Raw genomic sequence first — 27,895 nt, 5'->3', positions numbered from 1 at the left:
ATGTGAAACAAAAACTGTTCTCATTACACTGTATACTTGATTATGATAAAGTACCACAAAATTAAGGTTAGTAGTTAGTATAAAGTTCCGAATGCTTAGTAGTAGTAGTTTTATTTTTCCTGGCAGAGTTAAGGCCATAAGGCCTTCTCTTCCACTCAACTAGGTTTGAATAATATACATGACATACAAAATTAAATAATAGAATACAAAACAACACAAAAGAAGATACCTTAGTCTCAATTCTAAATTCTGTTTTATTTAGAATACAAAACGCAAAAGAAGATACCTTAGTCTCAATTCTAAATTCTGTTTTATTTAACAAGGTTATATCAGCGTCGCCAGTATACCGAAATTTTGTCACGCAGGAGTTCTTTTACATGCCAGTACATCTACTGACATGAGCCTGTAGCATTTAAGTATCATTTAACAACACTAAAATGCTATCGACCTAGGCTGGGATCAAACCCGCAACCTCAGGCACAGAAGGCCAGAACTCTGCTGACTGCACCACCCAGGCCGACACTTAGTCTCAAGAAGTACTGGATCTTCATATAACAGAGAAGCTGTTCTATCTACCAGTTATACTGAAAGTAATGGCGAGTTATAATAAAACACACAAATTATAAAATATTTTATTTATACAAATATTGATCATAATACATATACTTAAAACTCTAGTGACAGAGTAATTCACTAATGACATATCAAATTCAAAGCATCAACTTCATTTACAAATTTGATACCTATTATAAAAGTGCATCAGTGGCATAGATTGGGAGAGGAGGAGGGCCTCACCGGACTGAAACCCCCTCCCCATTTTTCGATAGATATTTTAAAGTTATGTCCTGGAGGATCATCGTGCTAACCACACGATATCTCCATTCTGGTTGGATGATCTTCCACCTCTGCTTCGGGATGTGGGCGTGAGGCCAGCAGCCGGCTGGTCAGTCTAGACCCTTCATGGGCTGTAGCGCCACGGATTATTCTTATTTTAAAGTTATACAGTATTCATGAAGAAACAATCCACAATTGGCTTTGTGAGACACTGAAAGAAAAATACTGTTAGACTGTTTCAATCGACAATGACTGACATTTAGAATAACAAATCCTTTACATTTCTGCTGACAGTTGTTTCAAAGCCTGTAAGTTGTAGGCAAATTTTTAAAGTAATGTTTCTAAAGCTTGCCCTCCCCTCCCCCCATCTATGCCACTGAAGTGCATCTGCAATGACAGGATGCCATACTATCACAAGATTATCATGATCAATGATATGTGACTTGCTTCCATGTTTTAACCTATTGCCTGAAGGTTAAGTATAATTATTTAAATTTATTTATTACTTTGTAAACCAGAACCATCTAGTATCAGACCATAACTCCCATACTTGAAGTCAGAAGTAACTGAAGGAACAGACCAACAATAAAAGGTTTTCGTTACATTTAAATAAATAAATTCGAAGAAAAATACAGCTATTCAATAAAGCATTGAACATTATTTCTTCTGTTTCCTTCTACTGAGTTTGGATGTAGAAAAGAGGAGGCAGAAAATATATTTTTCACCACATCCAGTTCAGTCAGTTCTTGGAAGTCAGTCAGAGATGCTGAATCATTTGAATGTGGGCCCATATAGACAATGTTCATTCAGTCCATCGATGAGCACAGTGGGCATTGGTACACACATAATACAGTCTCATCTCTTCCTGAAAAATGAAAACAAATTAAAACTTAAATTTCCGACATAAGATAACAAAATGCATATCACTCTTCAGTTAAATTGGTTTGTAATCACGTATGTCCTTCTTTCATAAACTCTCATTTATAATTCATTACACATATTGAGAATTTTATATAAAGTTATACCTGCAATTATGGATCTTATTCTTTAAGTTCCGGAACAAAAAAGTTAATGATGCTTCACACCTTAATAGTTAGCCTACTCAGTTTCTTACTATTTAGAGAATTTTATCACTGTGAACTAGACATCTGTCCACGCATCAATTGCTCAGCCTGCATGTATTTTCAGTTTTTCTGAGTGCTTGATCCACACACAAATATATGAAGTGACAATGAAACATTAATACATTAGTTGCAGAAGTCATTAAATATTAACTATTAGGCTATTTCATAGCATATACTATATAAAAAGCGCACATCTGTGATACAATGCATGATTTTTCCCTATTAATTGTTTGCAATACGCCAACGATCCAATTTTGCTGGTATTTTGCACTGTCTAACTCTGCTATTAAGTTGTCTGATTGTATTGAGAAACACGTATTTTCAACCACTAACAAATATACAGTACAAAAACGCATTTTCCCTCATTGAAACATATCTACTGAAGAAGAAATATGAGTTTTATTTATACACTTCAGATGATGTTTCATCTTATTGAGAACTGAACCTTTTTCTCGACACTTATCTAATACATTGTTTCAATGGTTATATAACATCTGAAAAAACATCACAGAAACTTGCGTGAACACTACTTATACTTCTTTAGTGGATAAATTTCAACGAGAATAATGTGTTCATGGTGTATCTATGGCTGAAAACACGTTTTTTCAAATACAGTTCAGATAACTCACTAACAGAGATTGACAATGTGAAGTGCCACCAGAATTGTGTTTCTGACTTGGTGTGAACAATTTAGACCTAACAAGAAAAACCAGAGCATTGTTTCCTGCACTGGACTTAGACGAAACAAATAGGGAAAACCCAATGTCCTGACCATCAAAAAGCAACATCATGGCTTATTTAGAATGTTGGTAGCTTAGGTTTGACTCTGTATTCTTTTTCTTAAGAATAATGCTAGTACAGCACCATAATTATGTTCATATGGACGTTTTACTTAAAATAACTTTTAACATCCATAAGAACCGTAAAATTTCGCAATTCCCTCCACATATTGCTTCTGTTGCTCTCAATCCAAGATATATAGAGAGCAGAGTTTATAGAGATCCAAGGTATCTGTTATCTGGTGGAGGAACGACTAGGCACTAGTGTGAGATGTGGGTGGTGTGCACACACGAAGAATGACATTGCAGTTTTGAAATCAGTTGCGAGTAATATGTCAGTAGTGTGAGTTGAAGTCATTTTCCTTAAAAGTTTGTACTGGTCAGTATGTTATTTTTTTTTGTGATAATGCCATATTCATTACGTGAATGTGTGTATCTGTACAATACATACATATGAAAAAGAAAATTCTTTGTGGCAACAAGACACAAATTTTAAGTAAAATTTTTTGACAGATCTGTGCCTAGTGTCTGTGCAACAAGAAGATTCTATAAAAGTTTATGCTGGCAGGTTCAATAAATAAATAAACGTACCTACAAGACAGCATGTTCTACAGAAGAAAAATTACAAGAGATTGGCAAAAGACTAGAAAACACCCTTAAAACTTTCTAAGGTGTCTGGCATAGGAAACAGGAACAAGTAATCTGCTGGTACAGCAACAAAATTATTTACATTAAAGCAATACAGAATTCCGGAAATCCAAGAGTTAAGACTACAAGACCCAATTAAGAGATTAAAGTTTTGTAACTGATCTTGCAGAATCAATTCAATAGAAATCAATCCAAAATTATTATTTTTTCTCTAAAACCCACACACCATAAACGAACTTATAGACTACATAAGATCAACTATAGAGCCAGTCAGTGGTGAAGAACTTGTGAAAGTGAATAATAATTTCATAGAAAGATGTGGACAATGTGTTGCAGCAGGGCATTTTGAGTAACGAATGTGAGCTAGGTAGATATAAGTTCTATAATTCTTATTGTAAGTGTTGTGCGAGTACTGAGTACCATGAGATGTAGACGAGTATTTCCAGGAAAATTATAAATGTTTACATTAGCTACTGAAAAGCTTTACTTCTGAGTTAGTTTTCAGTCAATTTTAATGTTATTAATTTGATCAATGACATAAAACTAATACGCCTTTCCACATATACTATGAATTTCAAAACTAGAAAAAAAGAAATCTGTCAGCTAACATAGTAGGCCTACTTCAGGCAAAACAAGGAAAAAAGAAGAGCCGAAGAAAGAGAGTGAGAGGGAGAGGGAGAGAGAGAGAGAGAGGTAAATAAAAAAGAGAAAATAAACAACAAAAAATTACACACTTATTCTAAAAGATACGCGGACGTCAGCGGACTCCAATCACTACCTGATCCGATTAAAGGAATGCTCAGCGGAAAATGTATGTCTGCGCCACAGCACATATACAACCTGCGCGACATCAATCGGAGCAATCGGAGGTCTCCGATTGAAAGCGCACAAACAACTGCTCTGGAGAAAAACCTAATCATAAGCAGCACTAAAATTATTCATCCCACACTTCATTTCTCAATGTAAATTCAACATACTTCAGCTCGTCGTGTTTGTGCTTGAAAGAACACAGACTCTCTGTGGTTACACTTCGGACACGGATGGTCTTCACTACGAGGCAATGTAGGATCCGATATTACATCAGAAACTATGTGCGTCAGTTCACTGAAAAAAGAAATATCCACTTTTATAATTTCTTTCAGACAAGATGACAATTTCACAACTAAATTGAACAACTCTAGACTACAGGTAAGTAGCTAAAATCGCTATAATTCCTGGCGTAACATTGCAAGAAATCAAGGTCAACTGCACAGAGAAGTTTGTGAAGTAGGTAATCATTTGAGGGAAATATTTGCCAATCATTTGCTGATTTTGTTTTGTGCAGGAAAGTGCAATTTCTTGGTCCAGGAAAAATACTAGTCTTTACTTGCTGATCAAATTACTCATACCAACTAGCCAAAATCTTTGGTCCAGAATAATAACCGGAATACACTGGTACCCTCATTTCTTCTTTCCTTTGGTTCGAGGACCAACACAGCACGGTCACTAATGCTGAAACAGTTTGCCTACCTGTATTCTAGAGTTTAGCGTAACTATGGTAAATCACTAAGCCTATACAAGCAGTGTTATACTTACTCAATTTCGTGCATAATTTTGTTGACGTATATACAATTGCTATCAGCTAGCTGTTTGTACTCACAGTTTCTACACTGAAACAAAAAAAAAAAAAACATAATCTGTAAAACGTAAACTAAAGATATGCCATGTCCAAGGCTCATGCAAATTTAAAAAAAAAATGGAAATACGGTAACCTACGATACGTACAGCATACAACAGAACTTTGTTCTCTTTGTCCTCCTTTGGATATAACATGTTATTGCTGTAATAAAACAATATAAGAGTAAGTTATATATCATTTAAGAAATACAAGAATGTTATATAAATTCATCCGATTATTAAATGAAATTACAAACCATTCTTGGCAAAATCTAATTCCAACGAATCCTGGTCCATCATCGTGTGTGTCAAATCCTGGCATTTTTGACATCTTTTCTTCTTATATATGAGGTATGTCTAAATTAAATGACTGGAATTTAATATTACCGAAATTATTGATAAGTTGAAAGAATAACTTAAAACAATGGTATTAATGGTATTAAGTAAAAATTAACCAACTACAAGAAACTTCTCCAAGCTCGCGTTTCACAACCTGCTCAAATACGGAACCGAACGTTCCGGAACAGTGTCGCCAACTTAAGTGTGCGGGATGTCGCCAAGTAATAGTTCAAAGTCACTAGATTCGTAATTATCAATATAGAAAGTGTTATTTTTGTCACTAGAAAGTACTGGAAAAGTCGCTAACTCTCTAATTAATCAATGGAAAAGTTAAAAGAAATTGTCGCCGAAAAATAATTAAAAGTCTCCAGATTTAGCGACGAAGTTACTAATTGGCGACACTGTACCGGAATTGGAGTTGCTATTTGCTAACATCCGCCTCCGCAGTAGTACCACAACTGTACCACACAACGAACGCTGAAATTCTTTTTTGACAAGGTAACTGGGAAAGTATTAATGTTGTCTTTCTGTATCAATAACGGCAACATGGCTGCCGTGTTGGGAAGTCTGCTACGAAAGGGTTCCTCCCAAGCAACTATTGGGACAAAATTTTTGCAGAATGCAGGTCCACTGTATTTTTCGACGTAAGGATTTTCATACTTTATTATGTGAATATATGTAGTGGTTACATTACAACTATATTATGTTAATATTATCTATTACGTTTGAGATTGCTGTTGTAATGGGGTTTTATTTGTAAGTTTCTTTTTATTATTGAATTACGCAGTGCTTTTTTATATATGGATATTAAGACGGCTATATGTTTCCATCGCTACCCTAATCTGCTTGATACTTCTAATCATTTGACTTTGTTAAAATGTACCCACAGAAGAAAAGCCTGCATCTTGATGAACATTTAGTCGAAAAAAAAAAATAGACAAATATTTTATCAGCAAACAAAAAGAAATGTAGACTAATATTGTATCAGATTTACAGACAATTATTAAACGGTGCGTCTCGAGCTCCTCAAAGTTTCAATTTCAGGTTTTGGGAAAGGGCATTTCAATGTCACATTTTCTGTCCTAATACAGGCTGTCTACTATTCTGGATTAGAAAACCGAAAAGGAAACCCCACAACTCAATAAGAAAGTAGTACTATTAATTCAAGAAGCCAATAACCCTTTTCCTTCTGATATATGTTGCACAACAACGTGGCATGTACCGGTAATACTTAAGCATTTTTGTGGCAGATACTGACATCATAAGCAAACATTCTTGAACCAGTACATGTTATCCCAGTACTCGAAAAGTAAAATTAAAGATAGAAGTTAGATTGCTAACTGTGTATTTTATGATACAGTTCCCAGCAGCGGGGAGCTAAGAAGTGGTTTCCTGACCATGAGTTTACAAAACAGTTTGATGGACCCGTGATGTATCCAGATGAGAGATCTGACCAGTGGAAGATGCCACCATGGAACCACAAACTTGCTCCTGTAGAGAAGAAAGTTCGTAATTTGACTCTTAACTTCGGTCCACAGCACCCAGCTGCACATGGTGTCTTACGACTTGTGCTTGAGCTTGATGGAGAGGTATAGACTAAAACTCTGTAATTTCGACTTACTCTGCTTGTAGTAGTAAGACTAGATTTAATATAGAATTGAACCAAAAATAAAATAATAAAGTTTGCTGAAATGTATTTTCTTCGATTCAGTGGAGATGCTAGTATTTTTAATTTTGATGGACAGAACTTACTTGAAGTGAGCATCCCTCTTTCCTTGAGATTCATCCCGTTGAACTTACTTAAGGCAATTGATTCTGATATTAGTACCGAAATAGGCCTACAAAGCCTAGGCTAGATTAATTTTCCATTTTCGCACTATCTTGGTGCAGAGTCGGGGAAAAAATGCAAATGGAGATAAAGTTGGTAATTATTTACTTTCGCTCATGGCGCGTTTTCTCGACAAAATGTATTCAAAACTGCTTTATTTGACTTGAGAAATATTTAGAAACTACTAAAATTGAGGAGAAAGGAATAATTTTAATTTTTTCTTGTTAGTACTTATGACTTTAAGGTACCGGTATACATTCTTGGGTAGAGTTCATTTTATGGTATAGTTCACAGAGCGACTGACGTTTGTACGTATTTAGTTTGATGTTCCTTGTATAGAGGTTGTTGTGATGTATTAATGAGTTGGTCTGTCATTTTGTCTTGTGCTGGCATGTAGGCAGATGCGTTAGTGTCTGGTCTTGGAAATCGTGTTACGCTGTGTTTTACCCTCTGCTGGTGTATATTTCCGTAAATATTGCGAGTTAAAGGTTAGATTAGATAAGGAAATAGGTAAGTGACGCGAGGTTGAGGAATGTGGCAAAGTTAGAGTGGGTTAGATGAGGGGGAAGCTAAGCTAAGTGACAGGAGACCGAGGACTTGGACAAGGTTAGAGTGAGTTAGATGAGGCGATAACTAAGTGACAGCAGACCAAGGACTCCGACAAGGTTAGAGTTTATTATTGCGTTTTGCTCAATTTTAGTAGTTTCTACTTATTCCCCAAGTCAAATGAAGGAATTCTAAATAAATTTTGTCGAGAAAACCCCCCCCCCCCCATCAGCTAAAGTAAATAATTAAATTACCATAAAGTTTAATGGAGATTTAATAATAATTAAAGCTTGAATATTGTTGGTTTATGCACAGTGATGAAAGCTGTAAAGTAATTGATTGTTAAGCAAAGGGTGTGAACTAAATGTAAAGCAATAAGTAAATTTGTTGGAAATATTCTAAAACAAGTTGTAAGTCTACTTTAAATATTTGTATGGAAGTGGGAGGGAAGGCAGGAGGTTGAACTTGGGTTAACATTAAGTACCTACACCCTACTCCCATGAGAACCATCATACTGGCGCCACTCCTACTTAAGTCCGTAGCTATAGTAGATACATACACGTATACTGTATGTACATAAAGCGAAGGTAGGAAGCCAAAGGGTCAAACCTTCAAATTGAGGCCATCAGAACCATAGTGATCTAAGTAGCATGGGAGTTGTTCTGAGATATTTAACTTCGAAAGTTGTGAGATAGCATACTTTCAGTTCACGTAGTTAACTTTTTGCCTGACAGATGCCAGTAGGTGATAGAGCTCATGTATACCACTCTGTCCTTCAGTAGATATAACATTTAGGTATATGCCAGTGCACTTTTCTCATTTTTCGTAAATTTGTTACTGAGATCACTGTGGTTCTAATGGCCTCAATTATTGTTGTTGGTGATAGTGATAATGGTGACAGTGACGACATTTAAGACAAGAAGTAAAGACAATGAAAATTTGAAAGCAACAATTTGTACTTAGATTTACACCATTTTACAATTTGTTGGTTTCAGACTGTGATGAGGTCAGATCCTCATATTGGCTTGCTGCACCGAGGTACAGAGAAGCTGATTGAATACAAGACATACACACAGGCACTTCCATACTTTGATCGTCTGGATTATGTGTCAATGATGTGCAATGAGCAGTGTTACTCACTGGCTGTAGAGAAGCTTCTCAACATTGATATACCAAAAAGAGCCAAGTACATCAGAAGTTAGTATCATTAGTTATTCCAGACTGTCTTATATCCGCAACTACCAACCGTATTCAATTTGGGAATATAGAGAACGAAAGTTTTTATATAGGGTGAACCGTAAACAATGTCATTAATTTCAGGGGATTATTCTTTGAGATATTTCAAACAAAAAAGTTTATTCTTCATTGTTCACATCCAACCAAACAACCAGAAACTTGACACTCTAGAACAATATGAAATTTACAAACATACAAAAACACACTCTCAGCACATCCTGAACACTCAACTCAATTTCAAAACACATTCTCTTCGACACAATCATGAACACACACCCACCACAAAACCAGAAGATAGCGCGGACCTTCACTAGGCTTTGGACAATGAAGAATATCACTTCGAAACTAGTCGGCCAGGTAATTTCCTAACATTAACAGTAAAGAAGTTATAAAGTTAATCAGTGAAAAAAAGTTCAATACAATTTTCCTCGTTTTTGCTTCCTTTTCGAGAAAAAAATTGTGAAACTTTTCATAGCGTGTTTTGGGAAAGCCATTGATTTAATTCCCAGTATGCTCAGTCATTTTAAGAGAGCAGTGTATTATGATAATAAATGATTGAAAGAATTTTAGTTTTATCCTTTAAATGTGCAGAAATTTGATCCGAACAATTGTAACTTTTCGTTCTGAAAGGAATTTTAAAATGTTACATTTGTTCGGATCAAATTTCTGCACAGTTAAAGAATAAAACTAAAATTCTTTCAATCGTTTATCATCAAGCCTAGTTCAAGAAAATTAATTAGAAACTTTAATATCATTTGCTAAATTGTTATGAAATGCGTAAAAATGTAATGGGAGAGTATGTGTCAGCTTCATGACACTCATTTTTAAATATGAAACTTGTATTGTGTTTGCAGCTCTGTTTGCTGAGATCACCCGCATCTTAAACCACATCATGGCTGTTGGTACCCATGCATTGGATATTGGTGCCCTGACTCCTTTTTTCTGGCTATTTGAAGAGCGAGAGAAGATGATGGAATTTTATGAGAGAGTGTCAGGTGCAAGAATGCACGCTGCTTATGTCCGTCCTGGTGGAGTTAGCCAGGTGCGTGAATTCAAAATATAAATTGATTCTTCTCAACTAGTGTCTGCTTTACTAAAGATTATTATTTTTATTTTTTTGGTCATACAGAATGTATCTGTTATGGTAACAATTAATATTAGAGGAGAAAAATTCGCTCCGGCGCCAGGGATCGAACCGCGTCCTTGGTTCTACGTACCAAGTGCTCTCACCATTGAGCTACGCCGAAGTCCAATCCACTGCACCGGATCGAACTCCCCTCCTCCAGTGTTTGTTACCATAACAGATATATTCTGTAGGACCAAAATAATAATAATCTTTAGTAAATTCTTCTAGCAACAGTGCATATTTCTATACAGATTACTGTGCATATTACTGTGGAATCCCGGCCACCAAGTCACTCAACTGAGTGCGCTCCTTATACAATAATAATAATAATAATAATAATAATAATAATAATAATGGCTTTATTTAATCTGGCAGAGTTAAGGCCGTAAGGTCTTCTCTTACACTCAACCAGGTCTTACACTCAACAATGGCAGTTGACAATATAAAATGTCAGCATACATGCTCAACTTGGAGTCAGGCCACAAAGAGAAAAACACTGGAGGAGAGGGGTTCAATCCGGTGCTGTGGATTGGACTTTGATGTAGCTCAGTGATGAGAGCGCTTGGTACGTAGAACCAAGGACCCGGGTTCGATCCCAGGTGCTGGAGCGAATTTTTTTCCTCTAATATTAATAGTGTGTGCTTGTTTGATATACATTTTAAATAATTAAGATTGTTAAATAAAATAAAGCACTAAATCATCGTAGTCCTTTTGTTACTATCTTGGTATGTAATCCCTGATAAGTACCTTCTCGTACAATATCAATATTGTGTTGAACTCATTGGAACATGCTCTCCATATGATTTAATGGCATGCACAAAGACATCTTTATTTATTTCACTTAAAAAAAACTTCTGAATACGGATATTTTACAGCACTGAGGAATCATTGTTTCATACAGGATATGCCACTAGGACTCCTGGATGATATTTATGAATTTTCAAGCAAATTTGGAGAGCGTTTGGATGAAGTGGAGGATCTGTTAACAACCAACCGCATCTGGGTTCAGCGCACTGTTGACATCGGTATTGTAAGTGCCGAGGATGCCCTCAACTATGGGTTCAGGTGATTTTTTTTTTTTTATTTAATTTAAGAGACAATTATTTATATAGAAGGCCACCTCTAATTCATTCGATTAACAGATCCTGACCAAAAATATAAAGGTTCAATTCCTGATATGTTTCATGTGACTTGTGATGGAAAACACATATGTAAGACTGGTTTTCTTCCAGTACTTCATTTTTTCCTGTCTTTCTCATTTTGCTGTTGGCCCATTCCTTGCTTGTATGGTGGCATATTGCAATGTTCAGGGTTCAGAGCAAACTCCATGAAATGTAAGTAGTTATCATATCGTGAGTCCAGTATTGTAGGTAACTCTATTTTATTTTATTTTTTTTGATTTTGCATTATCTATATCAGTTGTTGTTGTTGTTATCTAATGCCGGGCTTTGGCAATGAAGCCATTAGCGTTCTTGCTCTCCAATATTTCTCTGTGGTGGATCCATCAGGTAGAACTTCACAGGTTTGTAAATAATCTTCAGTTTATTAGCATAAGTGTAACCGTTTTTTAAGTGGGCACCAATTTTTTGTTTGTAATGGTGGTTACATCACCCACTCACATAAACCCCCAGTATTTATATCAGTACATTCAATAGTCAGCCTGGGTGGCAAGTTGGTACAGTGCTTGCCTTCTGTACCCGAGGTTGCGGGTTCGATCCCGGCCCAGGTCGATGGCATTTAAGTGTGCTTAAATGCAACAGGTTCATGTCCGTAGATTTACTGGCATATAGAAGAACTCCTGCGGGACAAAATTCTGGCACACTGGCGATGCTGATATAACCTCGGCAGTTGCGAGCGTCGTTAAATAAAACTTAACTTTAACTTTACATTCAGTAGTAAAATTAAAGATCCATTATGGTGTTTTAAACTCTTTTATTTAAAAAAATTTCACTACAGAACTTTCGTACTTACAGGGACAATATGTTGGATACACAAAAACTATTTCCTAATTATTTCAAAACATTAGATTTGCACCTAGTTACAGTTGAACCATGTTACGGATAGGGATGTACAATACATTAGTTTCCCGCTGTTACTGCATTGATAATGAGTGATTGTAATTATGGAGAAATAGTGGCATGATGGCAGGAGAAATAGTGGCATGATGGCAGGAGAAATGGGAATATCTCGAGAAACCTACCCCAGCACTATCTCTGTCATCACAAATTTCACTCGCACTTGCCAGAATTTGAACTCTCCAGCGTGAAAAGCTAGTGTTGTAGGTGTTGTGCTAACATCAGTGTTTTTGTCACATTGATTATATTAATTTGTTGAGTCAGATAAAATGTCTAGTATTATTAGGAATTGGAATTATATGCACCCATGGTTCCCAAACGTTTGAAGGCACGACCTACTTTTGGACGAGACTTCTGTTTGCGACTCCCCAATACTGTACATTTTCTTGACACCATCGAAAAAAATACAAATCCCTGTACTATTGTAAACAACTAAAATTTTACTCAAAATCAGGGAATACCACCCAAAGTTCGATTTGAAAGAACTTCTTGAGTATTTTTCTTAAGGAACTCAAAACAATTACGACAGTCACAGGTGAATACACAGTCTACTATATACAGTTGCGAAGCTTGAGGTGATTTTTTGCAAATCTCACGATAAAGCGCTCCAAGCGGTTAGCAACTAGAAACAATAGACTGTCCACGGTCGACTTTGGATTTAGAGTGGACTGAGTCGTATTTCCATCGAGTGCTAGCTAGGTCGTTGCGTATTTCGCATTGATGCTCATGAAGAAAAATCCTAACATCTATTTCTTATTTTACTTCTAGATGCAAAAAGTGGTTAATAAACAGCAGGAGGGAAGATCTAATGACAAAGAATGAAGCATATCTGTATAATAATATAAAGTTTTGCTCTCTTCATTTCGAAAACACACAATTTATGAATGAAAACAAAAATTAATTAATCTGGAATGCAGTTCCAACTTTATTTGATGTTTCAAATAAACCTGTTCTGTTATTACCTGCAGCTGAGAAACAAAAGCTTTGCGCTAATTCTACGTCTGTATCAGCTGATTCCTTGAATAATTGTACATTTTCAGACAACTTTGGCCTACTTTTTTTTTCAAAGGATATGTTTTTAATTATAGCTGTTAATTTTGTTGTTATTTTTATTTGTTACTTTACTAGAGACGTAGAAAAAGTAAGTCTGTTACAATAAAATTTATTGATCACGTTTTATTTCCAATTCTGGTGTGATTATTATTGCTTAACCTCATCCCACTTTGTTAAATACGTAAGCCTACACTACAAGTACAGGTACACGTAAGTTACTCCCATTAATTCATATTTCCATTATTATTGTTATTATATTATTGCTGTAAAGGGAAATGCAAATTAATATTTATTGGTTTCATAGTTCATTATCGCTATAATCTTGAATGAGTGAAGCGATTATAGTAAATTTCAGTTCGTTTTGCACAAACAAAAATAATATTAACCTATTTCTTGCAGGTATCTTCGAGTTTATGGTGGAATTTAATATACTTCATTAAAATAATAAATGAACTTTATCCATTTAATATTTCAATCATGGAAGGAAGGTGTTAATTTTTGCAAAAGAACACAACAACGAGAGTGTAACATATTTTGCCATCTGCTAGGAGAGATCTGTGATGATGAGGCGATAGTAGCGATCCTAGTGGTGGGCAACTACCCATGTTTGCATTTTTACTACATATTGAGCTTTGCGACTGTATATAGTAGACTGTGGGTGAATACTGAATCCGTTTTGAGACAGTTGCGTTTAACAGACTTCTATTAAAAAAAAATTAAGGAAAAACTCGTTTAAATATGAATGCTGACTGATGAAATGTTGAAACTAGTCCTTTTTTCGCAGAATATAGACCAGTTTTGAATCAAAAGAAGCTCTTAAATTTTTTTCAACCACATATTTATGCATTATTAGTAGTTTCTCGTCTGTGATTACCATCAAAACAAAAGCGAGAAATCTGGAACTTGAAAATTAAATCACTGTGTGTACCGAATACTTAGACAATATTTGAGAAGTTGCTTTCTAAAAACCAGGCACATTTATAACATTAATTATTTTTTACTTTATAACTACTGAAACATTTTTTGCACTTATATGATAAACGTTTATTTTTGTGTGTCTAAATACAAAATAAATGTATGTTAATAAGGTGTTTTTTGTTTTATTTTGTAAAACATTTCACAACCCCTCTCAGCTCTTTATGCGACCACACTTTGGGAACCACTGATGTGTACCATAAAAGAAGTATTGCTACTTCGTTTATATTTAACCAAGGCCCCTTACACATCTGATATATAATTACATCAACTATATTTGGGTAGGCGTGGTGTATATTACAGTTGAGAAAACTGTGTTCACAACATTACGAAGTTCAAATCTTCCAGTCTTCATCTAATAATTCTTAAAAGAAGAGAAGTAGTCACCTATTGAACAGCATGCTGAGTGTATTACACGTGCAAGTTACAGTTAAAGCTGTTATCAAGAGACACTGTCCTTGAATTTGTTGTCTTCTTCAAAGATTTTTGTAATTGGACATAATATGCATAGCTTTTTCATATCACAACTAGGCATCCAGAAATATCTGATACCAGACATGTGTGGGGGCGAGGTTAAATATATATGAACCAGCAGTACTTCTTTACAGTGTATGTAATTCCGATCCCTAAATGTTATCCAAGTGGTTTGTTTGGCCATGATCAGATAGACTGAATAGATATTAACACTTGACTGAAAAATTTTGCAGCTATAGAATGATTAAGTTTGTAATTTTAGAGTGTTTATAAGGAATTTATGGTTTCTTTCAGTGGAGTGATGTTGAGGGGATCTGGCATTAAATGGGATCTCCGAAAAGCACAACCCTATGATGCATATGATGAAATGGAGTTTGATATTCCTATAGGCACCAAAGGAGACTGTTACGACAGGTGAGGCTAGTCATTGTTATTAAACTTTTCTTCGTATTGTATGGATTATGAGGCTCACAAATTCTGTCTTAACTTCTCTATAAGCAACAGAATTCTTTAACACACTGTAAATCTACGACATGAAACTCCCAGCTTTACTTGCGAAGTTAAGAATTTGAAAATCGATCACCTTGGTCAGGTTTCACCCTACGAACCTCAAACCCAATATCTCAGTTCTTTCACGAGTGACAAAGACTTCCTAGAGAAAATAATATTCAGTTGTTTTCGTCTTTTTGTACCATGCTATGACATTGCTTATGTGCTGGTCCCATTTCTCTTCAACCTAATGCATGAATACATCGTTAGGAAGACCTAGTAGACACTAAAAGCACTTGCTCCGTTATTAATAAATAATAATACAAAAGAGAACTCTGTAGGATCAAAATTTAATATCATCACTTAAATTAGTCGTCTAGCAGTACACCTGTTGATTTCCGGCCACACAAATCACTCATATGAGTGTGCTTTTGTATGATGACATAATATATGTCGAACAAGGAGTAGGCCAAAAAAAAAAAAAAAAAAAACCAAAGGAGAAGAGTTCGATTCAGTGCTGTGGATAGAGTCTCAGCATAACTGAGTGGTAGAGCACCCAGTGTGTAGAACTGGGGGTCCTGTGTTCAATCCCCAGCACCGAAGCGAATTTTTCTCCTTTACTGATAAGTAATAGTCATTCATCCAGTAAAGCTTTAAATACTTAAAGTTCGTGTTGGTGCTGCTTTAGGTATCTGTGCCGAGTAGAGGAGATGCGTCAGTCCTTGAAAATCATCGAGCAGTGCTTGAACAAGATGCCACCAGGCGAAATTAAAACTGACGATATGAAAATAACAACTCCATCACGTGCAGAAATGAAGGTTGGTTTATTGTTTGAGTAATATCGTGTAATATTGACTTTTTTTGTAACAAAATATGTTGCATGCTAATATTGTTTAATACAGACCAGAATAAAGGGAGTTGGTTTATTTGAATTTATTTCATGAAGCTTTTTTGTAACGGATTTTCATTGTAAAGAATACATACTGTACCATCACCTGCAATGTATTGGCATTCACTGTACATGCTGTTATTCTCTATTTCCTAGACTTCAATGGAGGCTCTTATCCACCATTTCAAGTTGTTCACACAAGGATACACAGTTCCTGCTGGATCAACTTACACAGCTGTGGAAGCTCCAAAAGGTTAGTGATAGTCATGTAGTTTGTAACTTTTATTGTTCTGTAGTGTCTTTCTGATATTCTTCTTTATTCTTTAGCAATCTTTACCTGTTCTATGTCTCATGACTTCCTTTGTCATACCTATTCTTTTTCTTCATTTTCTCCTCCATCGCAGCTGTTATTGCCACTGCTATCACCACCATTGTCATTGTTGTCACTGCCAATTTCCTCTTCTGTTCCTTCTCATCCTCCATCTCCTGTTCTTGCAATTTTCTTCCTCCATATTTCTGTTTCATTCTATCTTTTTTCCGCATCATTCTCTCTTTCTTTGCCCCAACTCTATTCTCATATTCCTGAATTCCTCTTTTTTTTAAATTCTACCATATTTTTTCGAATACCCTGCACACTTCACTTTTGAAAGCTTCCTCCCCCGCAAAAAAAAAAAAATAAATAAAACTTTCAGCAATGTATTCACTATTAATTAAAAACAAACACAAATACAGTTCAGTTAACAATAAATTTTGCCCTGGAACAGGGTCAGGGCCTTTAGTTGGCACAGTTTTGTCAAAACTGCGCAGTTAAGCTGCCATTTCTCTGTTATGTATTAGATTAGCTTGGCCTCCTCACTGGAAAGTTTAGCTTTCTGACAACGAAAAGTTTTCCTGTTTCCATTGATTAATAGCAGTTCCTTCTTTTTCCTCCAGTCTCTGATACAACTTACATCAAATTTACAGGTTGTAGCACGATTTCCATGTACTGATACTGATAATTTTAAGTTTTTTTTTTGCTGCAAATTGTTAAGTCAACTGTCCGAAGACAGGTCTGAACCTCACATGTGATACCAAGAAGGCACCACTTGTGAGGCAACTAGGCCAGGAGATAATGGGGTAGGGTGGCCAATTTCTTTCCCCCCCTCTATTGCATACATCGCTAACTAGCTACATATTACACTAGTCAGACTACAGATGCATACAAACAATTGTTCTTCCTCTGACACATATCGTCAAGTGAGATGTACTGCCTGATAATAGATGTACATATCAACCAGAACCTTAATCAGAGGATTTGCTGCAAGTAAAAGATCGCAATCTCATACTTTTAGTGGTACTCATTTTCAATTCTGAAAATATAAGACGTATACACTTATCACACTTGAACTTGATTCTGACACATGTATACTGCTAGTCCAAATGCCATTTTAAATGTTAACAATTGAAATACACATGCAAAAAGATAGTGGCATGTGCTACCACCTTGGGAGTTGTGCGAGAGGAAAATTGGCCATTGTTACTGACTTCATTTCAGATAAACTGCGCACCCTTACATTTTACTTGTATATTTCGGAAAAAAGTGTGCGTGGTATTTGAAAAAATATGGTACTTTCTCTCTTCGAATATAGGCTTTCACAGCCGGCGTCAATGGGGTGAGAGTTATCCGGGCTAATAGGCCATGGTCTACTGGTGATGTTAAGAACCAGACGATTCGTCTGGCACACTGAGATCACTACGCCCTAGAATTCTTGCCACTGATGATGTCTAATGCAGCTGTAGACAAAACATCTGGTCGTAATATCACCTGTAGATCACGGCCTATTAGCCTGGATAACTCTCACCCTGGTATTTCCTCTTTCTGCTCTACTTTTCCTTCTCTTTCTGTTAATCCTTCTTTTTTATTTTTCCTCTCTTTCTCCTGCTGATACTGTTTCTCTTCTCTACCTCATCATTTCTTATTTTTATGATTCTTAAATTCTTTACAGGAGAATTTGGCATCTACCTTGTGTCTGATGGAAGCTCCAAACCTTATCGCTGCAAGATAAAGGCACCTGGCTTCGCTCATCTTGCAGCTGTTGATAAAGTTGGCAAGAACCACATGTTGGCAGACATAGTAGCCATCATCGGTAAGTTAGTTTGTGATTTAGACAAGTGTACAAATACTTAAAAACCACCTTGCAGTAAAGTGGTATTGTGGTTATTGAGCAGCTGTATATTATAATATAGAATCTTTTGGCCAGCCATATTTCAGTCATCTGACGGCTTTTTTTCCAAAGGAACTCGTATTCAATTCTTTGCAGTACCTGTAGATTTGTGGTGGAAAAAGTATGTGGAAATGATTTTCCTTGTCATTGCCTTTCTACCTTTTTTTTTTTTATTGCCATAGTATTTTCAAATAATTTCTTAGTTTTAAAGAAGCATTAAGAAAATTTTTTTTTTCCACAAAACATATTTTAATTTGTAAATGTGTCAGTTCTTTTACTATTTTGTTTTCTGTTTTTTGTTTTCAGGTACTCTGGACGTTGTGTTTGGAGAGATTGACCGTTAACTCGAGTGCTGATATAGAATACTGTGATTACTTTATACATCAGTTGTTAATGTTAATGTTGTAGCAATCAAGAACCAATGTAAATACTGTGATTGGAATAACAACCCTACAACAATTGTACATACTCATTAATCATCCTTTTCACCTTCGTATTATCTTCTGAATCAAAACTAGTAACTTATAGGTACTGAAGTGAAATATCATTGTAACAGGCATTGAAGTAAAATATTTGTGGAAAATATTACTACATTTGTTATTAAGGTAGACTCACACTTTGAAAGTAGGTGACTTTCAGCAATGTTAAGGGGTTAGGTACAGCTTAGAGCAGTAAAATGTCTGGAAATATTCAACATTTTTTTCCTCCATTACTGTATCTTGTAGGATAATGAAAATTGGTATGTGTAAAATACTGAGCTTCCTTTGCCATTGCTATCCTCCTCTTGACTTCCTGGCAGCAAGCAGTTCATGTTACTACTTACAGTACATACCAAACAGTTATATTCATGGAAAAATTTTTAAGTGGAAGCAACAAAAGTAATAGGATTTTTACACCACAGATAATTTTGGATAATTAGCTCGTTATAGTATTTGAAACTTCAACTAAATTAAAATGCAAAACGAATGAAACTCTAGTTACTTCTGAAGCTGACGAGACATTGTAGCAAAACTATTAGCAACAGGAATCTCAAGAAAGGCAAAGAAAAAGGAATAAACGAATAAAAAAACAAGGAATAATTAGAATAGGGACGTGGAATGTCAAATCCTGGAATAATAAAAGTCAGGAAATAATGATGGAGATTGTAGAGAAGAAATTAGATATATGTAACATATCAGAAGCAAGAAAATAAAGGTAAAGGCACTGAAATTATAAATGATTACATTCTAATATATAGTGGACGAGGTAAAGATGAAAGAGCCACAGCTGGAGTAGGAATGCTCCTGCATAAGAAATACCAGCAATATATTGAAGAGATAGATTATATCACGGAAGGATTATTGAGAACAAAAATTAAGCTAAATGAAATAAGTATACATATTAGTGTGTATGCACCAGACATGGCTAAATATAAATAGGAAAGAAGATCTTTTTATGAAGAACTACAAAATGTGTTAGATAAAATTCCTGAAAACCACTACGTTTTAATATCAGGAGATTTTAATGCATGAGTGGGAAATAATCCATTAGAAGGAATAAAGCAGAGATTTCATGAGCAGGTCAATAATGACAATGGAGACTTATTAACTGAATTTTGTGCTCAGAATAATTTACGTGTAAATAACACCTTTTTGATCACGATTTTAAGTACAAGTATACCTTCATTGGTTGTCAGGGACAACATTCAATGATTGATTATATTGTAATAACTAATAGATATTTTATGCCATCAGAAGTATTGGATGTTCCAACATAGAATTCGGCTAATGTAGGTAGTGATCATGCACTACTTTTGAGTAAAATAAGATTAAAGCACCGATTAGTGGGAAGAAATAGAATAAAGTTAAATATTGAGAAATTCAATGCGGAATCACTGGAAAATGAAAGTACAAAAGATCTGTATCAGAGAAGATTAAATGAGAAAATAAATGCAAATCCTATTGAATGGAAAGAAAGTATAGAAGAAGGATGGAATTAATTAAAAACAAATGTGCTACGAGCAATGGAAGAGGCTGTAGGAAAAAGGAAGGTACAGCTGTCGAATGAAAGAAAATATAAGATGCCATGGTTTACTGAAGAAGTTAGAGAGATTGCTGAGGAGAAAAAAAAAAGCCTTTCTATGTTATAAAACGAGATTACCAGAAGATGGGCAGCGGTATGTTGTGGTCAGGAACAAAGTAAATGAAAGAATAAAAGATTTGAAGGAGGAATATTGGGAAAAATTTACTAAAGATATAGGGAAGGATATGTATGGAGTATGGAAGATGTTGAGGAACAGGAAAGCAGAAATAAGTGAAAGAGTAGAAGTAAGTAATATTGGTATAAATACTTCGGAAAATTATTTTCAGCAATTGTATAATGAGAATATGGAACAAACCCAAGAAATCCAAATAAGAACATAATTGATAATGGTGATGATATGGATGACATTACTGCAGAAGACATAAATGAAGCAATGAAAACATTAAAGAATAAAAAAGCCCCTGGTCAAGATGAAATTAGTAATGAGATGTTGAAGTTTGGAGGGAAGAGAATACGAGAACAGATAAAAGTATTATTTAATAAAATAAAAACTAGTATTATGATACCAATTTTCAAAAAGGGAAGGAGAAATGATCCTAATAATTACCGTGGTGTAACCCTCGAGTGCTGTATTAAAGTTATTAACTAAAATAATATTGAAAAAACTACAACCATACTTCGAAATCAATGAACAACAAGGATTTCGAGTGAATAGATCAACAACAGACGCTATATTTATAGTTCGTCATATAGTTGAAAAGGCAACTGAATATAATAAACCTGCTTACCTGTGTTTTGTGGATCTTAAGAAGGCATTTGATCGAGTTAGACTACGAGATGTTATTATAATATTAAGGAACACATTAGTACCTAATAAGTTGATCGAAACTATTGAAGCCATATACAAGGACGCCAAAACTAAAGTAAGAGTAAGAAACCAGACCACAGATGAAATAAAATTTGAAGGAGGAATACGGCAAGTTGACTCTTTAAGTCCAGCAATTTTCAGCCTAATAATGGGTAAACTAATTGATAGCGTTAAAACAATGAAAGGTTATGTAATGGGTAATAACCAGATAAATATTGTAGGTTACGCAGATGATGTAGTATGTACTTATAGCAGAATCCGAAGATGATTTACAGAGATTACATGAATTTGTGGTGACATTTAAATTATACAATATGATAGTTTCAACAGAGAAAACTAAAACTATGGTTATATCCAAGGAGCTGTTAAGATGTAAGCTGGAAATGGAAGGGACAATTATTGAACAAGTAATGGAGTTTCAATACTTAGGAGTTAATATATCAAGTGATCACCAAACATATAAAGAGGCTAGAGAACAGGTCATGAAAGGAGCTCGAGTATCAGGTTACTTAAGGGATGTAACATGGAAAAATAAGTATCTAAGTATAGAAGGAAAAGTTAAAATATATAAAACAATGGTAAGACCGATATTGACTTATGGAGCTGAAACATGAGCCACCACAAAAAAAAAAAAAAAATAAATCAGCTATATAAACAGTAGAAATGAATACATTAAGATTGATAATAGGGAAGACGAGAAGATATAGGGTGAGAAATAAGGAAGTAAGAGACCAATGTGAAATAATAGACATTAATAAATTTGTGAAAGGAAGAAAAAAGGAATGGAATAATCATGTTACAAGAATGAGGGATGATGGAATAACAAAAATTACCAGGGATATGAAACTCCTAGGAAGAAGAGGTATAGGAAGGCCGCAACAAAGATGAAAAGATGGTCTGCAATCAACATCTAGTGAATCTCCAGGATAAAGTGTGAAGAAAAACAGGCTACGACCTATATAAAAGAAGAAGAAGAAGCTCGAGTAAAAGCTCCACTGTAAAAAATAAATGAATGAAATTATAGCATGTGACATGTTCACAGAGAATGAAGCAAAAAGCTCTTTTAATGCTGTGATCATTATTAAGGAAATGCAGATAAACTTTCTGTTATGGCTAAGTTGAGATTCACTCCACAAATTCACATGAGCCATTCACTGACACTCGTCTTTTAAAAAAGATTACTGCTATTGACAGAGCCATTGACAACAGATCCCAGTTTGCCCAGTTATGACCAGGATGACACTCAGCATTCGTACGGAGGCTTCTAGGAACTATAGTAAAATAAATTTTTAATTTTCTTTATAATCTAAACTTTATGCTACACTTTCCGAAAGTTGCACGTAAAAAAAAAAAATGTACCTGTAACACAAACTGGTGGATTTTGCTGAAATTTTGCACACTTGCTGAACTTCGTATATGTTTTGTTTCAATATAAAAAATCTTCACAGCTGTTGTATTTTTCAATTAGTGCAAAATTAATTGTTGCAGAACAAATTAAACTTTGGAAACTTTTACACCCACAATGTGCAGATATCCACTGCAAAACAATTTATTTATTTACTTATTATTATTATACTATTTTTTTTCTTTTCTTTTTTTTCTGTTTGGGATAAAGTAGATTGCCTCCATGTGGAGCTCCCTGGATACAACTAAACTCTTTCACATGTCCACCACTGTGGAGTAATGATTAGCATGTCTGACTGTGAAATGAGCGGGCCCGAGTTCAAATCCTCAAGTTAATCTGGTTGGGGTTTTCCCTCAACAAACAAACAGAATTGCTGGGTAACTTTCGGCGTTGGACCTCGGACTCATTTTGCTATCATTAATTCACATATCATTATCATATCATAGTCCGGGTTCAGTTCATGGGGCAGCATGCTATACTTGTACAAGAGAATGGCCGTTGGACTAACCAATCATTCACAGAATAGGAGTGATATGCACAATAAGCCTCAGGCTGCAATGTAAATCGATGGCTTCTCCAAAACATGCTATGTAATGTGTCATATAAAACAGACTTTATCTCGAAAAGGAAGTAAAAACGAGCAAAATTGTATTAAACCTTTTGGTTTGAAATATCTCGAAGAGTAACCTCCTGAAATTAATGACATCATATGCTATGTCTTGTGTTGTAGTTTATGATATTCACACAATATATGTGTGTTCAGTGCAAAATGTGGCCAAGTATACCCAATTTTATTGCAAAAAGGGAGTAGCTCCATTATTTATTTATATTTTACCCCCCTAAATTGCTGATTGTAATAAATGAGTGAATGATAAAATGAAACTCCTGTGTACCCTGGACAAACTCTGAAAAAAGGAAAGAAGCTCTGCTAAAATTTGAATTTTTTAGAATGTTTTTGTTGTTTTCTACAACTTTGTAAAAGTTGAGCTAGGCCTACCTCCTTTTTGCAGGATGATGTCTAATGTGTATGACTATAAGAAAAAAACTACTGTCTATCTGTTGTTTACAGTCCTAAGTTTACATTTTTGTTAGTTTTGACTTTAACTGTGTTTAATACAGTTACGCTTAAATTGCTGGTTTTAACAGTTTTCTAAAAGTTCTAATATTTCAAGAAATGTAATGAGTTTTATATGTTAGAAATGATTTAATTGACTCGGAAAGTAGTTAATAATATTGTTTTTCACTTTAAATAATTTTGTTTTACTTCCTGTTTTATTTTCCTATTACTTCTGATGCCTAGATTAGTCTTCCTATAGGAGCATTCGTAGAATACAATGCAACCTTATATACACTAAGGCTCAACTAATTGCATAAACTACAGGGGATGTTATTTATCGATGCTTTTAAAAATTACAGTGTAAGCAGATTTCGTAACATACGGCGGCTTCATGGTTTAGCGGTCAGCATTCGTGATTGTAAGTCATGAGGTGCCGGGTTCGATTCTCGTTCTGAGCATGGACATTTATCCTTAACGAGACTGTTTAATACTTTCACTTGTACAAATTTAGAAGCTAAGTAAGTGTAAAGATTTTCTGTATATTGGAATACCTGTGTTCAGGTAAAGGTTCTGTGAAGTGTGGAGACTGCAAATATCAAACAAGAAGGAAGCCAAATAAGTTAATACTGCGTATCGATTGCGATAATTCAATGGCAACTTAACACTTAAGTTATTATTATATTATTATTATTATTATTATTATTATTATTATTATTATTATTTAAAAAATGTAAGTAAATAAGCTAGAATAAAATTGCTTATTAGATTGCCATTTTAATAGCATTGATAAATAACATCGACTGTTGTTTATGCAATTAGGTGTGCCTTGATGTATCTAAGTTTGCATTGTATTCTACGAATGCTAATAGAAAAACTACAGTATTCTACAGTCCATTTCGTATTCTATGGTAGTCTACTGCAGCCTTACAATTCTAATATTGAATATAAAAGTGTTAATTTAACTCTAATTTATCTCTCTCATTAAATGAAAATTAATTGAAAAGATTACTACATATTCCAGCTTAAGAAGTTTCATATCTGCCGAACGTAGAGACTACACACTCTTTTTTTATTTATTATTTACCTATAGTTTATTATTTATTTCTTCATTCTCTCTCATTCTGTAACTGACTTTAATATTTACTTCATTTCTTATATATTTTCTTTATTTTCTGTCTTACTTTCTTGTATATCTTTCTTCATCCCTTTTCTTCTTAAGAGGTTAGGTACAGCTTACAGCAGTAAAATTTTGGAAATATCAAACATTTTTTTCTTTCATTACTGTATCCTGTACAATAATGAAAATTAGTATGTATAAAACATTGTCCTTTTGTTATATGGAAAAAATATTTTTACGATTTAAGAAAAATTATTTACATTTTGTTCGTTTCCCACATAACTAAAAAACTATCCAACATTCTGTGATGAAATTTTGGGTATGTATTTATGCACGCCATATCTACAATATGATGCAAGATCACTTCTCTACCTTTCATAGATTGTCTGATAAAAATAAATTCATTTAAAAAAGGTCAAATATCAGTATTTTCTTATAACGCAAGGAATGTAGCCGAAAGAGCATGATATTGTAAACATGAGTTTCAGCAACAAAATAAAAGAGAACATGAAAAAGTTAACAAGTTTATGAGTTATGAGGGAAACGCTTCATCACTACACAGTAAACTGCCACCGTTATGAATTTTGAAATATATATATCAACTAATTTTTTAAATCGTAAATAAATATATATTTTTTTTTCATATAGCAGAAGGACAGTGTTTTACACATACCAATTTTCATTATTGTACAAGATACAGTAAGGAGGAAAAAATGTTTAATATTTCCAAAAATTTTACTGCTGTAAGCTGTACCTAACCCCTTAAACTTCTATGTTCTACCGGCATAGCTGAGGTGGTTGGCGAGTTTGCCTACAGATCGAGAGCTCTGTTTTGGCTGATTGGGTTCTTGCGATGTTTTCCTCAAATGTAAGACGAATGTAGAAAATCACATGGCGAATCCTCAGTCTCATCTCACCAAATACAGTACCATCTCCTTATCATTAATTCCATCGACAATGACAATTCCAGTGTCATTAAATAAGCAATGAAAAAGGCTACTATATTTATGTTTATTCTTTGCCTTATTTTATTTTTTGCATCTTTCTTCTCCTTTCTTTTTTCTTTCTTTCCTTCTTTCTTTCGTATTCTTTCTTTATACTTTATTTCTTTCGTTCATTATGTAACTTATCTTCTTCTGTTTTTTCTATCTCCCCTTTCTTTCTTTCTTTCTTTCTTTCTTTCTTTCTTTCTTTCTTTCTTTCTTTCTTTCTTTCAGCTTCAGTTATCGTTTCCTTTTTTAATTAGTTATTTTCCTATATCTTTATAATGTCTTCAGTTCACCGCCGTGGAGTAATGGTTAGCCTGCCTGACCGTGAAACGAGCGGGTCCGAGTTCAAATCCTGGTTGGAATAAGTTACCTGGTTGAGGTTTTTCCGTGATTTTCCCTCAACCCATTACGATCAAATGCTGGGTAACTTTCGGCACTGGATCCTGGACTCATTTCGCTGGCATTGCCACCTTCATCCCATTCAGACGCTAGATAACCATAGCAGCTGATAAAGCGTCGTGAAATAACCAATTATGTCTTCAGTCATGTGTTCTATGTTCCCCCTGCTATTTTTATTTACTAACACTAACTTTTTTCCTTCCACAAACCTCGGTAGATAGGCTAGTATTTTGACTTCTTAATTATTCGTTAATTTACAATATTTTGTATGAAAAGGGTGTCGCTAGGAGCAAATTTTTCTGTATTTTCTGATAGTCGGTTTCTAAATTACTGAACACTGAATAAAAGGAATGTTATGATGAAATTTCTAGCGTCACAGTAATTCCTTTTGCTATTTGACAAACGGGGAAAAGATATAGAGTTTTGTTTAACATTAGAATGACATTATTTTTCAACACAAATTCAAGTACTAGGAAGTCTATTTTTCTTTCAGACATCTTTTACGTAAATCCCATGTTTTATTTGCATAACTAACGCAATGCTGGACGTCATGAGAGCAAAGGAACAAAGACGTATTAAAAATATTCTCATATTTCTCCTTCCTTTAATGTTTTAGCAAGAAATACTTGACTCTGCCCCTTGCGAAGGCCTTCAGCGTTACGCAACCAATGTTGACCCGTGTGCCATTCAAATAAACGCATCGTAAAATCTCAACGCCTATGGGTGAGTACCGGAGCACCGGCCAGCGTGAAGGCGAGAGGAAATGCTGCACCGTCATGGCCATCGGTGAACGCAGTGAATGAAGCTCATTCAGAACCAGCCAAGCGAATTCTCGATTGATTTCTGATATTATATCTTGATGCTAACAGCTTCACACCGATTTTGACTTTTTATAAACTGACAATAATTTTAGTTTTAAGGCAGTTGGACACGCTAGAAGGAAAAAATAGTGTTTTTTTTTTTAATTTGATTATGTCCAAACAGACAATATGTAGTCTAAGGTACTGATATTTTGTTACATGTTGTAAAATGAACAAAGCATCCTTATTTAGGAAAAAAATAATAATGGAAATTTGGTAAGATTTACTAATTCTTTGCATGTAAGAAGAATGAATAACTGATGGCCAAGAAAGAGTGAGACCAATAACATGTTTTGAAAATTAAATGTGTATTTAGAGAATGAAATTTGGAGAGAAACTAGAGAAACTACAGATTGGCTGTAAAATTGTTAATCGGAAAATAGCCTACAAAATAAAAATCACTAGTACTATATATTATACGTAGATTTTCTTAATTAAAGCTATGAAAAAGTATTTATTCCCATCCCTCTAAAAATATCTTACAAATCTATAGAAAAAGAAAATCGACAGATATAAAAAAATCAAGTTACAATTAGGAATAAATCGATTTCAAGATAACAGACGACGACAACAACAACAACGATGATGATGATGGTGGTGGTGGTGGTGGTGGTGTTTCGAAATAGGGGATTTGTTGTTTAAGAGGGAAACAGTGATGATTTTGATTAAGGAGAGAAATAAAGCCACGGATGACATAAAATCCTCAATATTATACAGGGTGTATCAGGAGGAATATAAATTAATTCAGAAAAATGTAGTTTGATTTAATCTACATCGATTTAACCTGATATACCTATGTCCGAAATGTAACGGTTAGAAAGTTATTGATGGGTGAACTCTTAAATGAAGGGAGGTATTATAGAGGTGTTTCAATGTTTTAGAACATGTGATACGATACATTAT

At 34.6% G+C, this 27,895-nt stretch overlaps 2 protein-coding genes across 2 annotated transcripts; one reads left to right on the top strand and one right to left on the bottom strand.

The window, feature by feature from the left end:
• Nucleotides 1–620: 620 nt before the first annotated feature.
• Nucleotides 621–5,557, bottom strand: Polr2I (RNA polymerase II subunit RpII15). The gene is made up of 5 exons (XM_069828806.1): nt 5,299–5,557; nt 5,150–5,204; nt 4,961–5,034; nt 4,363–4,489; nt 621–1,699 (listed from the first exon to the last, which is right to left on the bottom strand). The coding sequence occupies exons 1-5, from the start codon at nt 5,370–5,372 to the stop codon at nt 1,637–1,639; spliced, it is 393 nt and encodes a 130-aa protein (XP_069684907.1). The 5' UTR covers nt 5,373–5,557; the 3' UTR covers nt 621–1,636.
• A 308-nt stretch (nt 5,558–5,865) lies between these two features.
• Nucleotides 5,866–18,739, top strand: ND-49 (NADH dehydrogenase (ubiquinone) 49 kDa subunit). Its single transcript, XM_069828805.1, has 10 exons — nt 5,866–6,024; nt 6,741–6,969; nt 8,750–8,951; nt 9,845–10,032; nt 11,018–11,181; nt 14,988–15,107; nt 15,871–16,000; nt 16,228–16,324; nt 18,057–18,197; nt 18,582–18,739. The coding sequence occupies exons 1-10, from the start codon at nt 5,897–5,899 to the stop codon at nt 18,617–18,619; spliced, it is 1,437 nt and encodes a 478-aa protein (XP_069684906.1). The 5' UTR covers nt 5,866–5,896; the 3' UTR covers nt 18,620–18,739.
• The last annotated feature ends 9,156 nt before the right edge of the window (nt 18,740–27,895 follow it).

This window comes from Periplaneta americana, chromosome 6, assembly GCF_040183065.1.
Source record: "Periplaneta americana isolate PAMFEO1 chromosome 6, P.americana_PAMFEO1_priV1, whole genome shotgun sequence".
Taxonomy (NCBI): domain Eukaryota; kingdom Metazoa; phylum Arthropoda; class Insecta; order Blattodea; family Blattidae; genus Periplaneta; species Periplaneta americana.
This window is presented reverse-complemented; position numbering and strand designations above follow the sequence as displayed.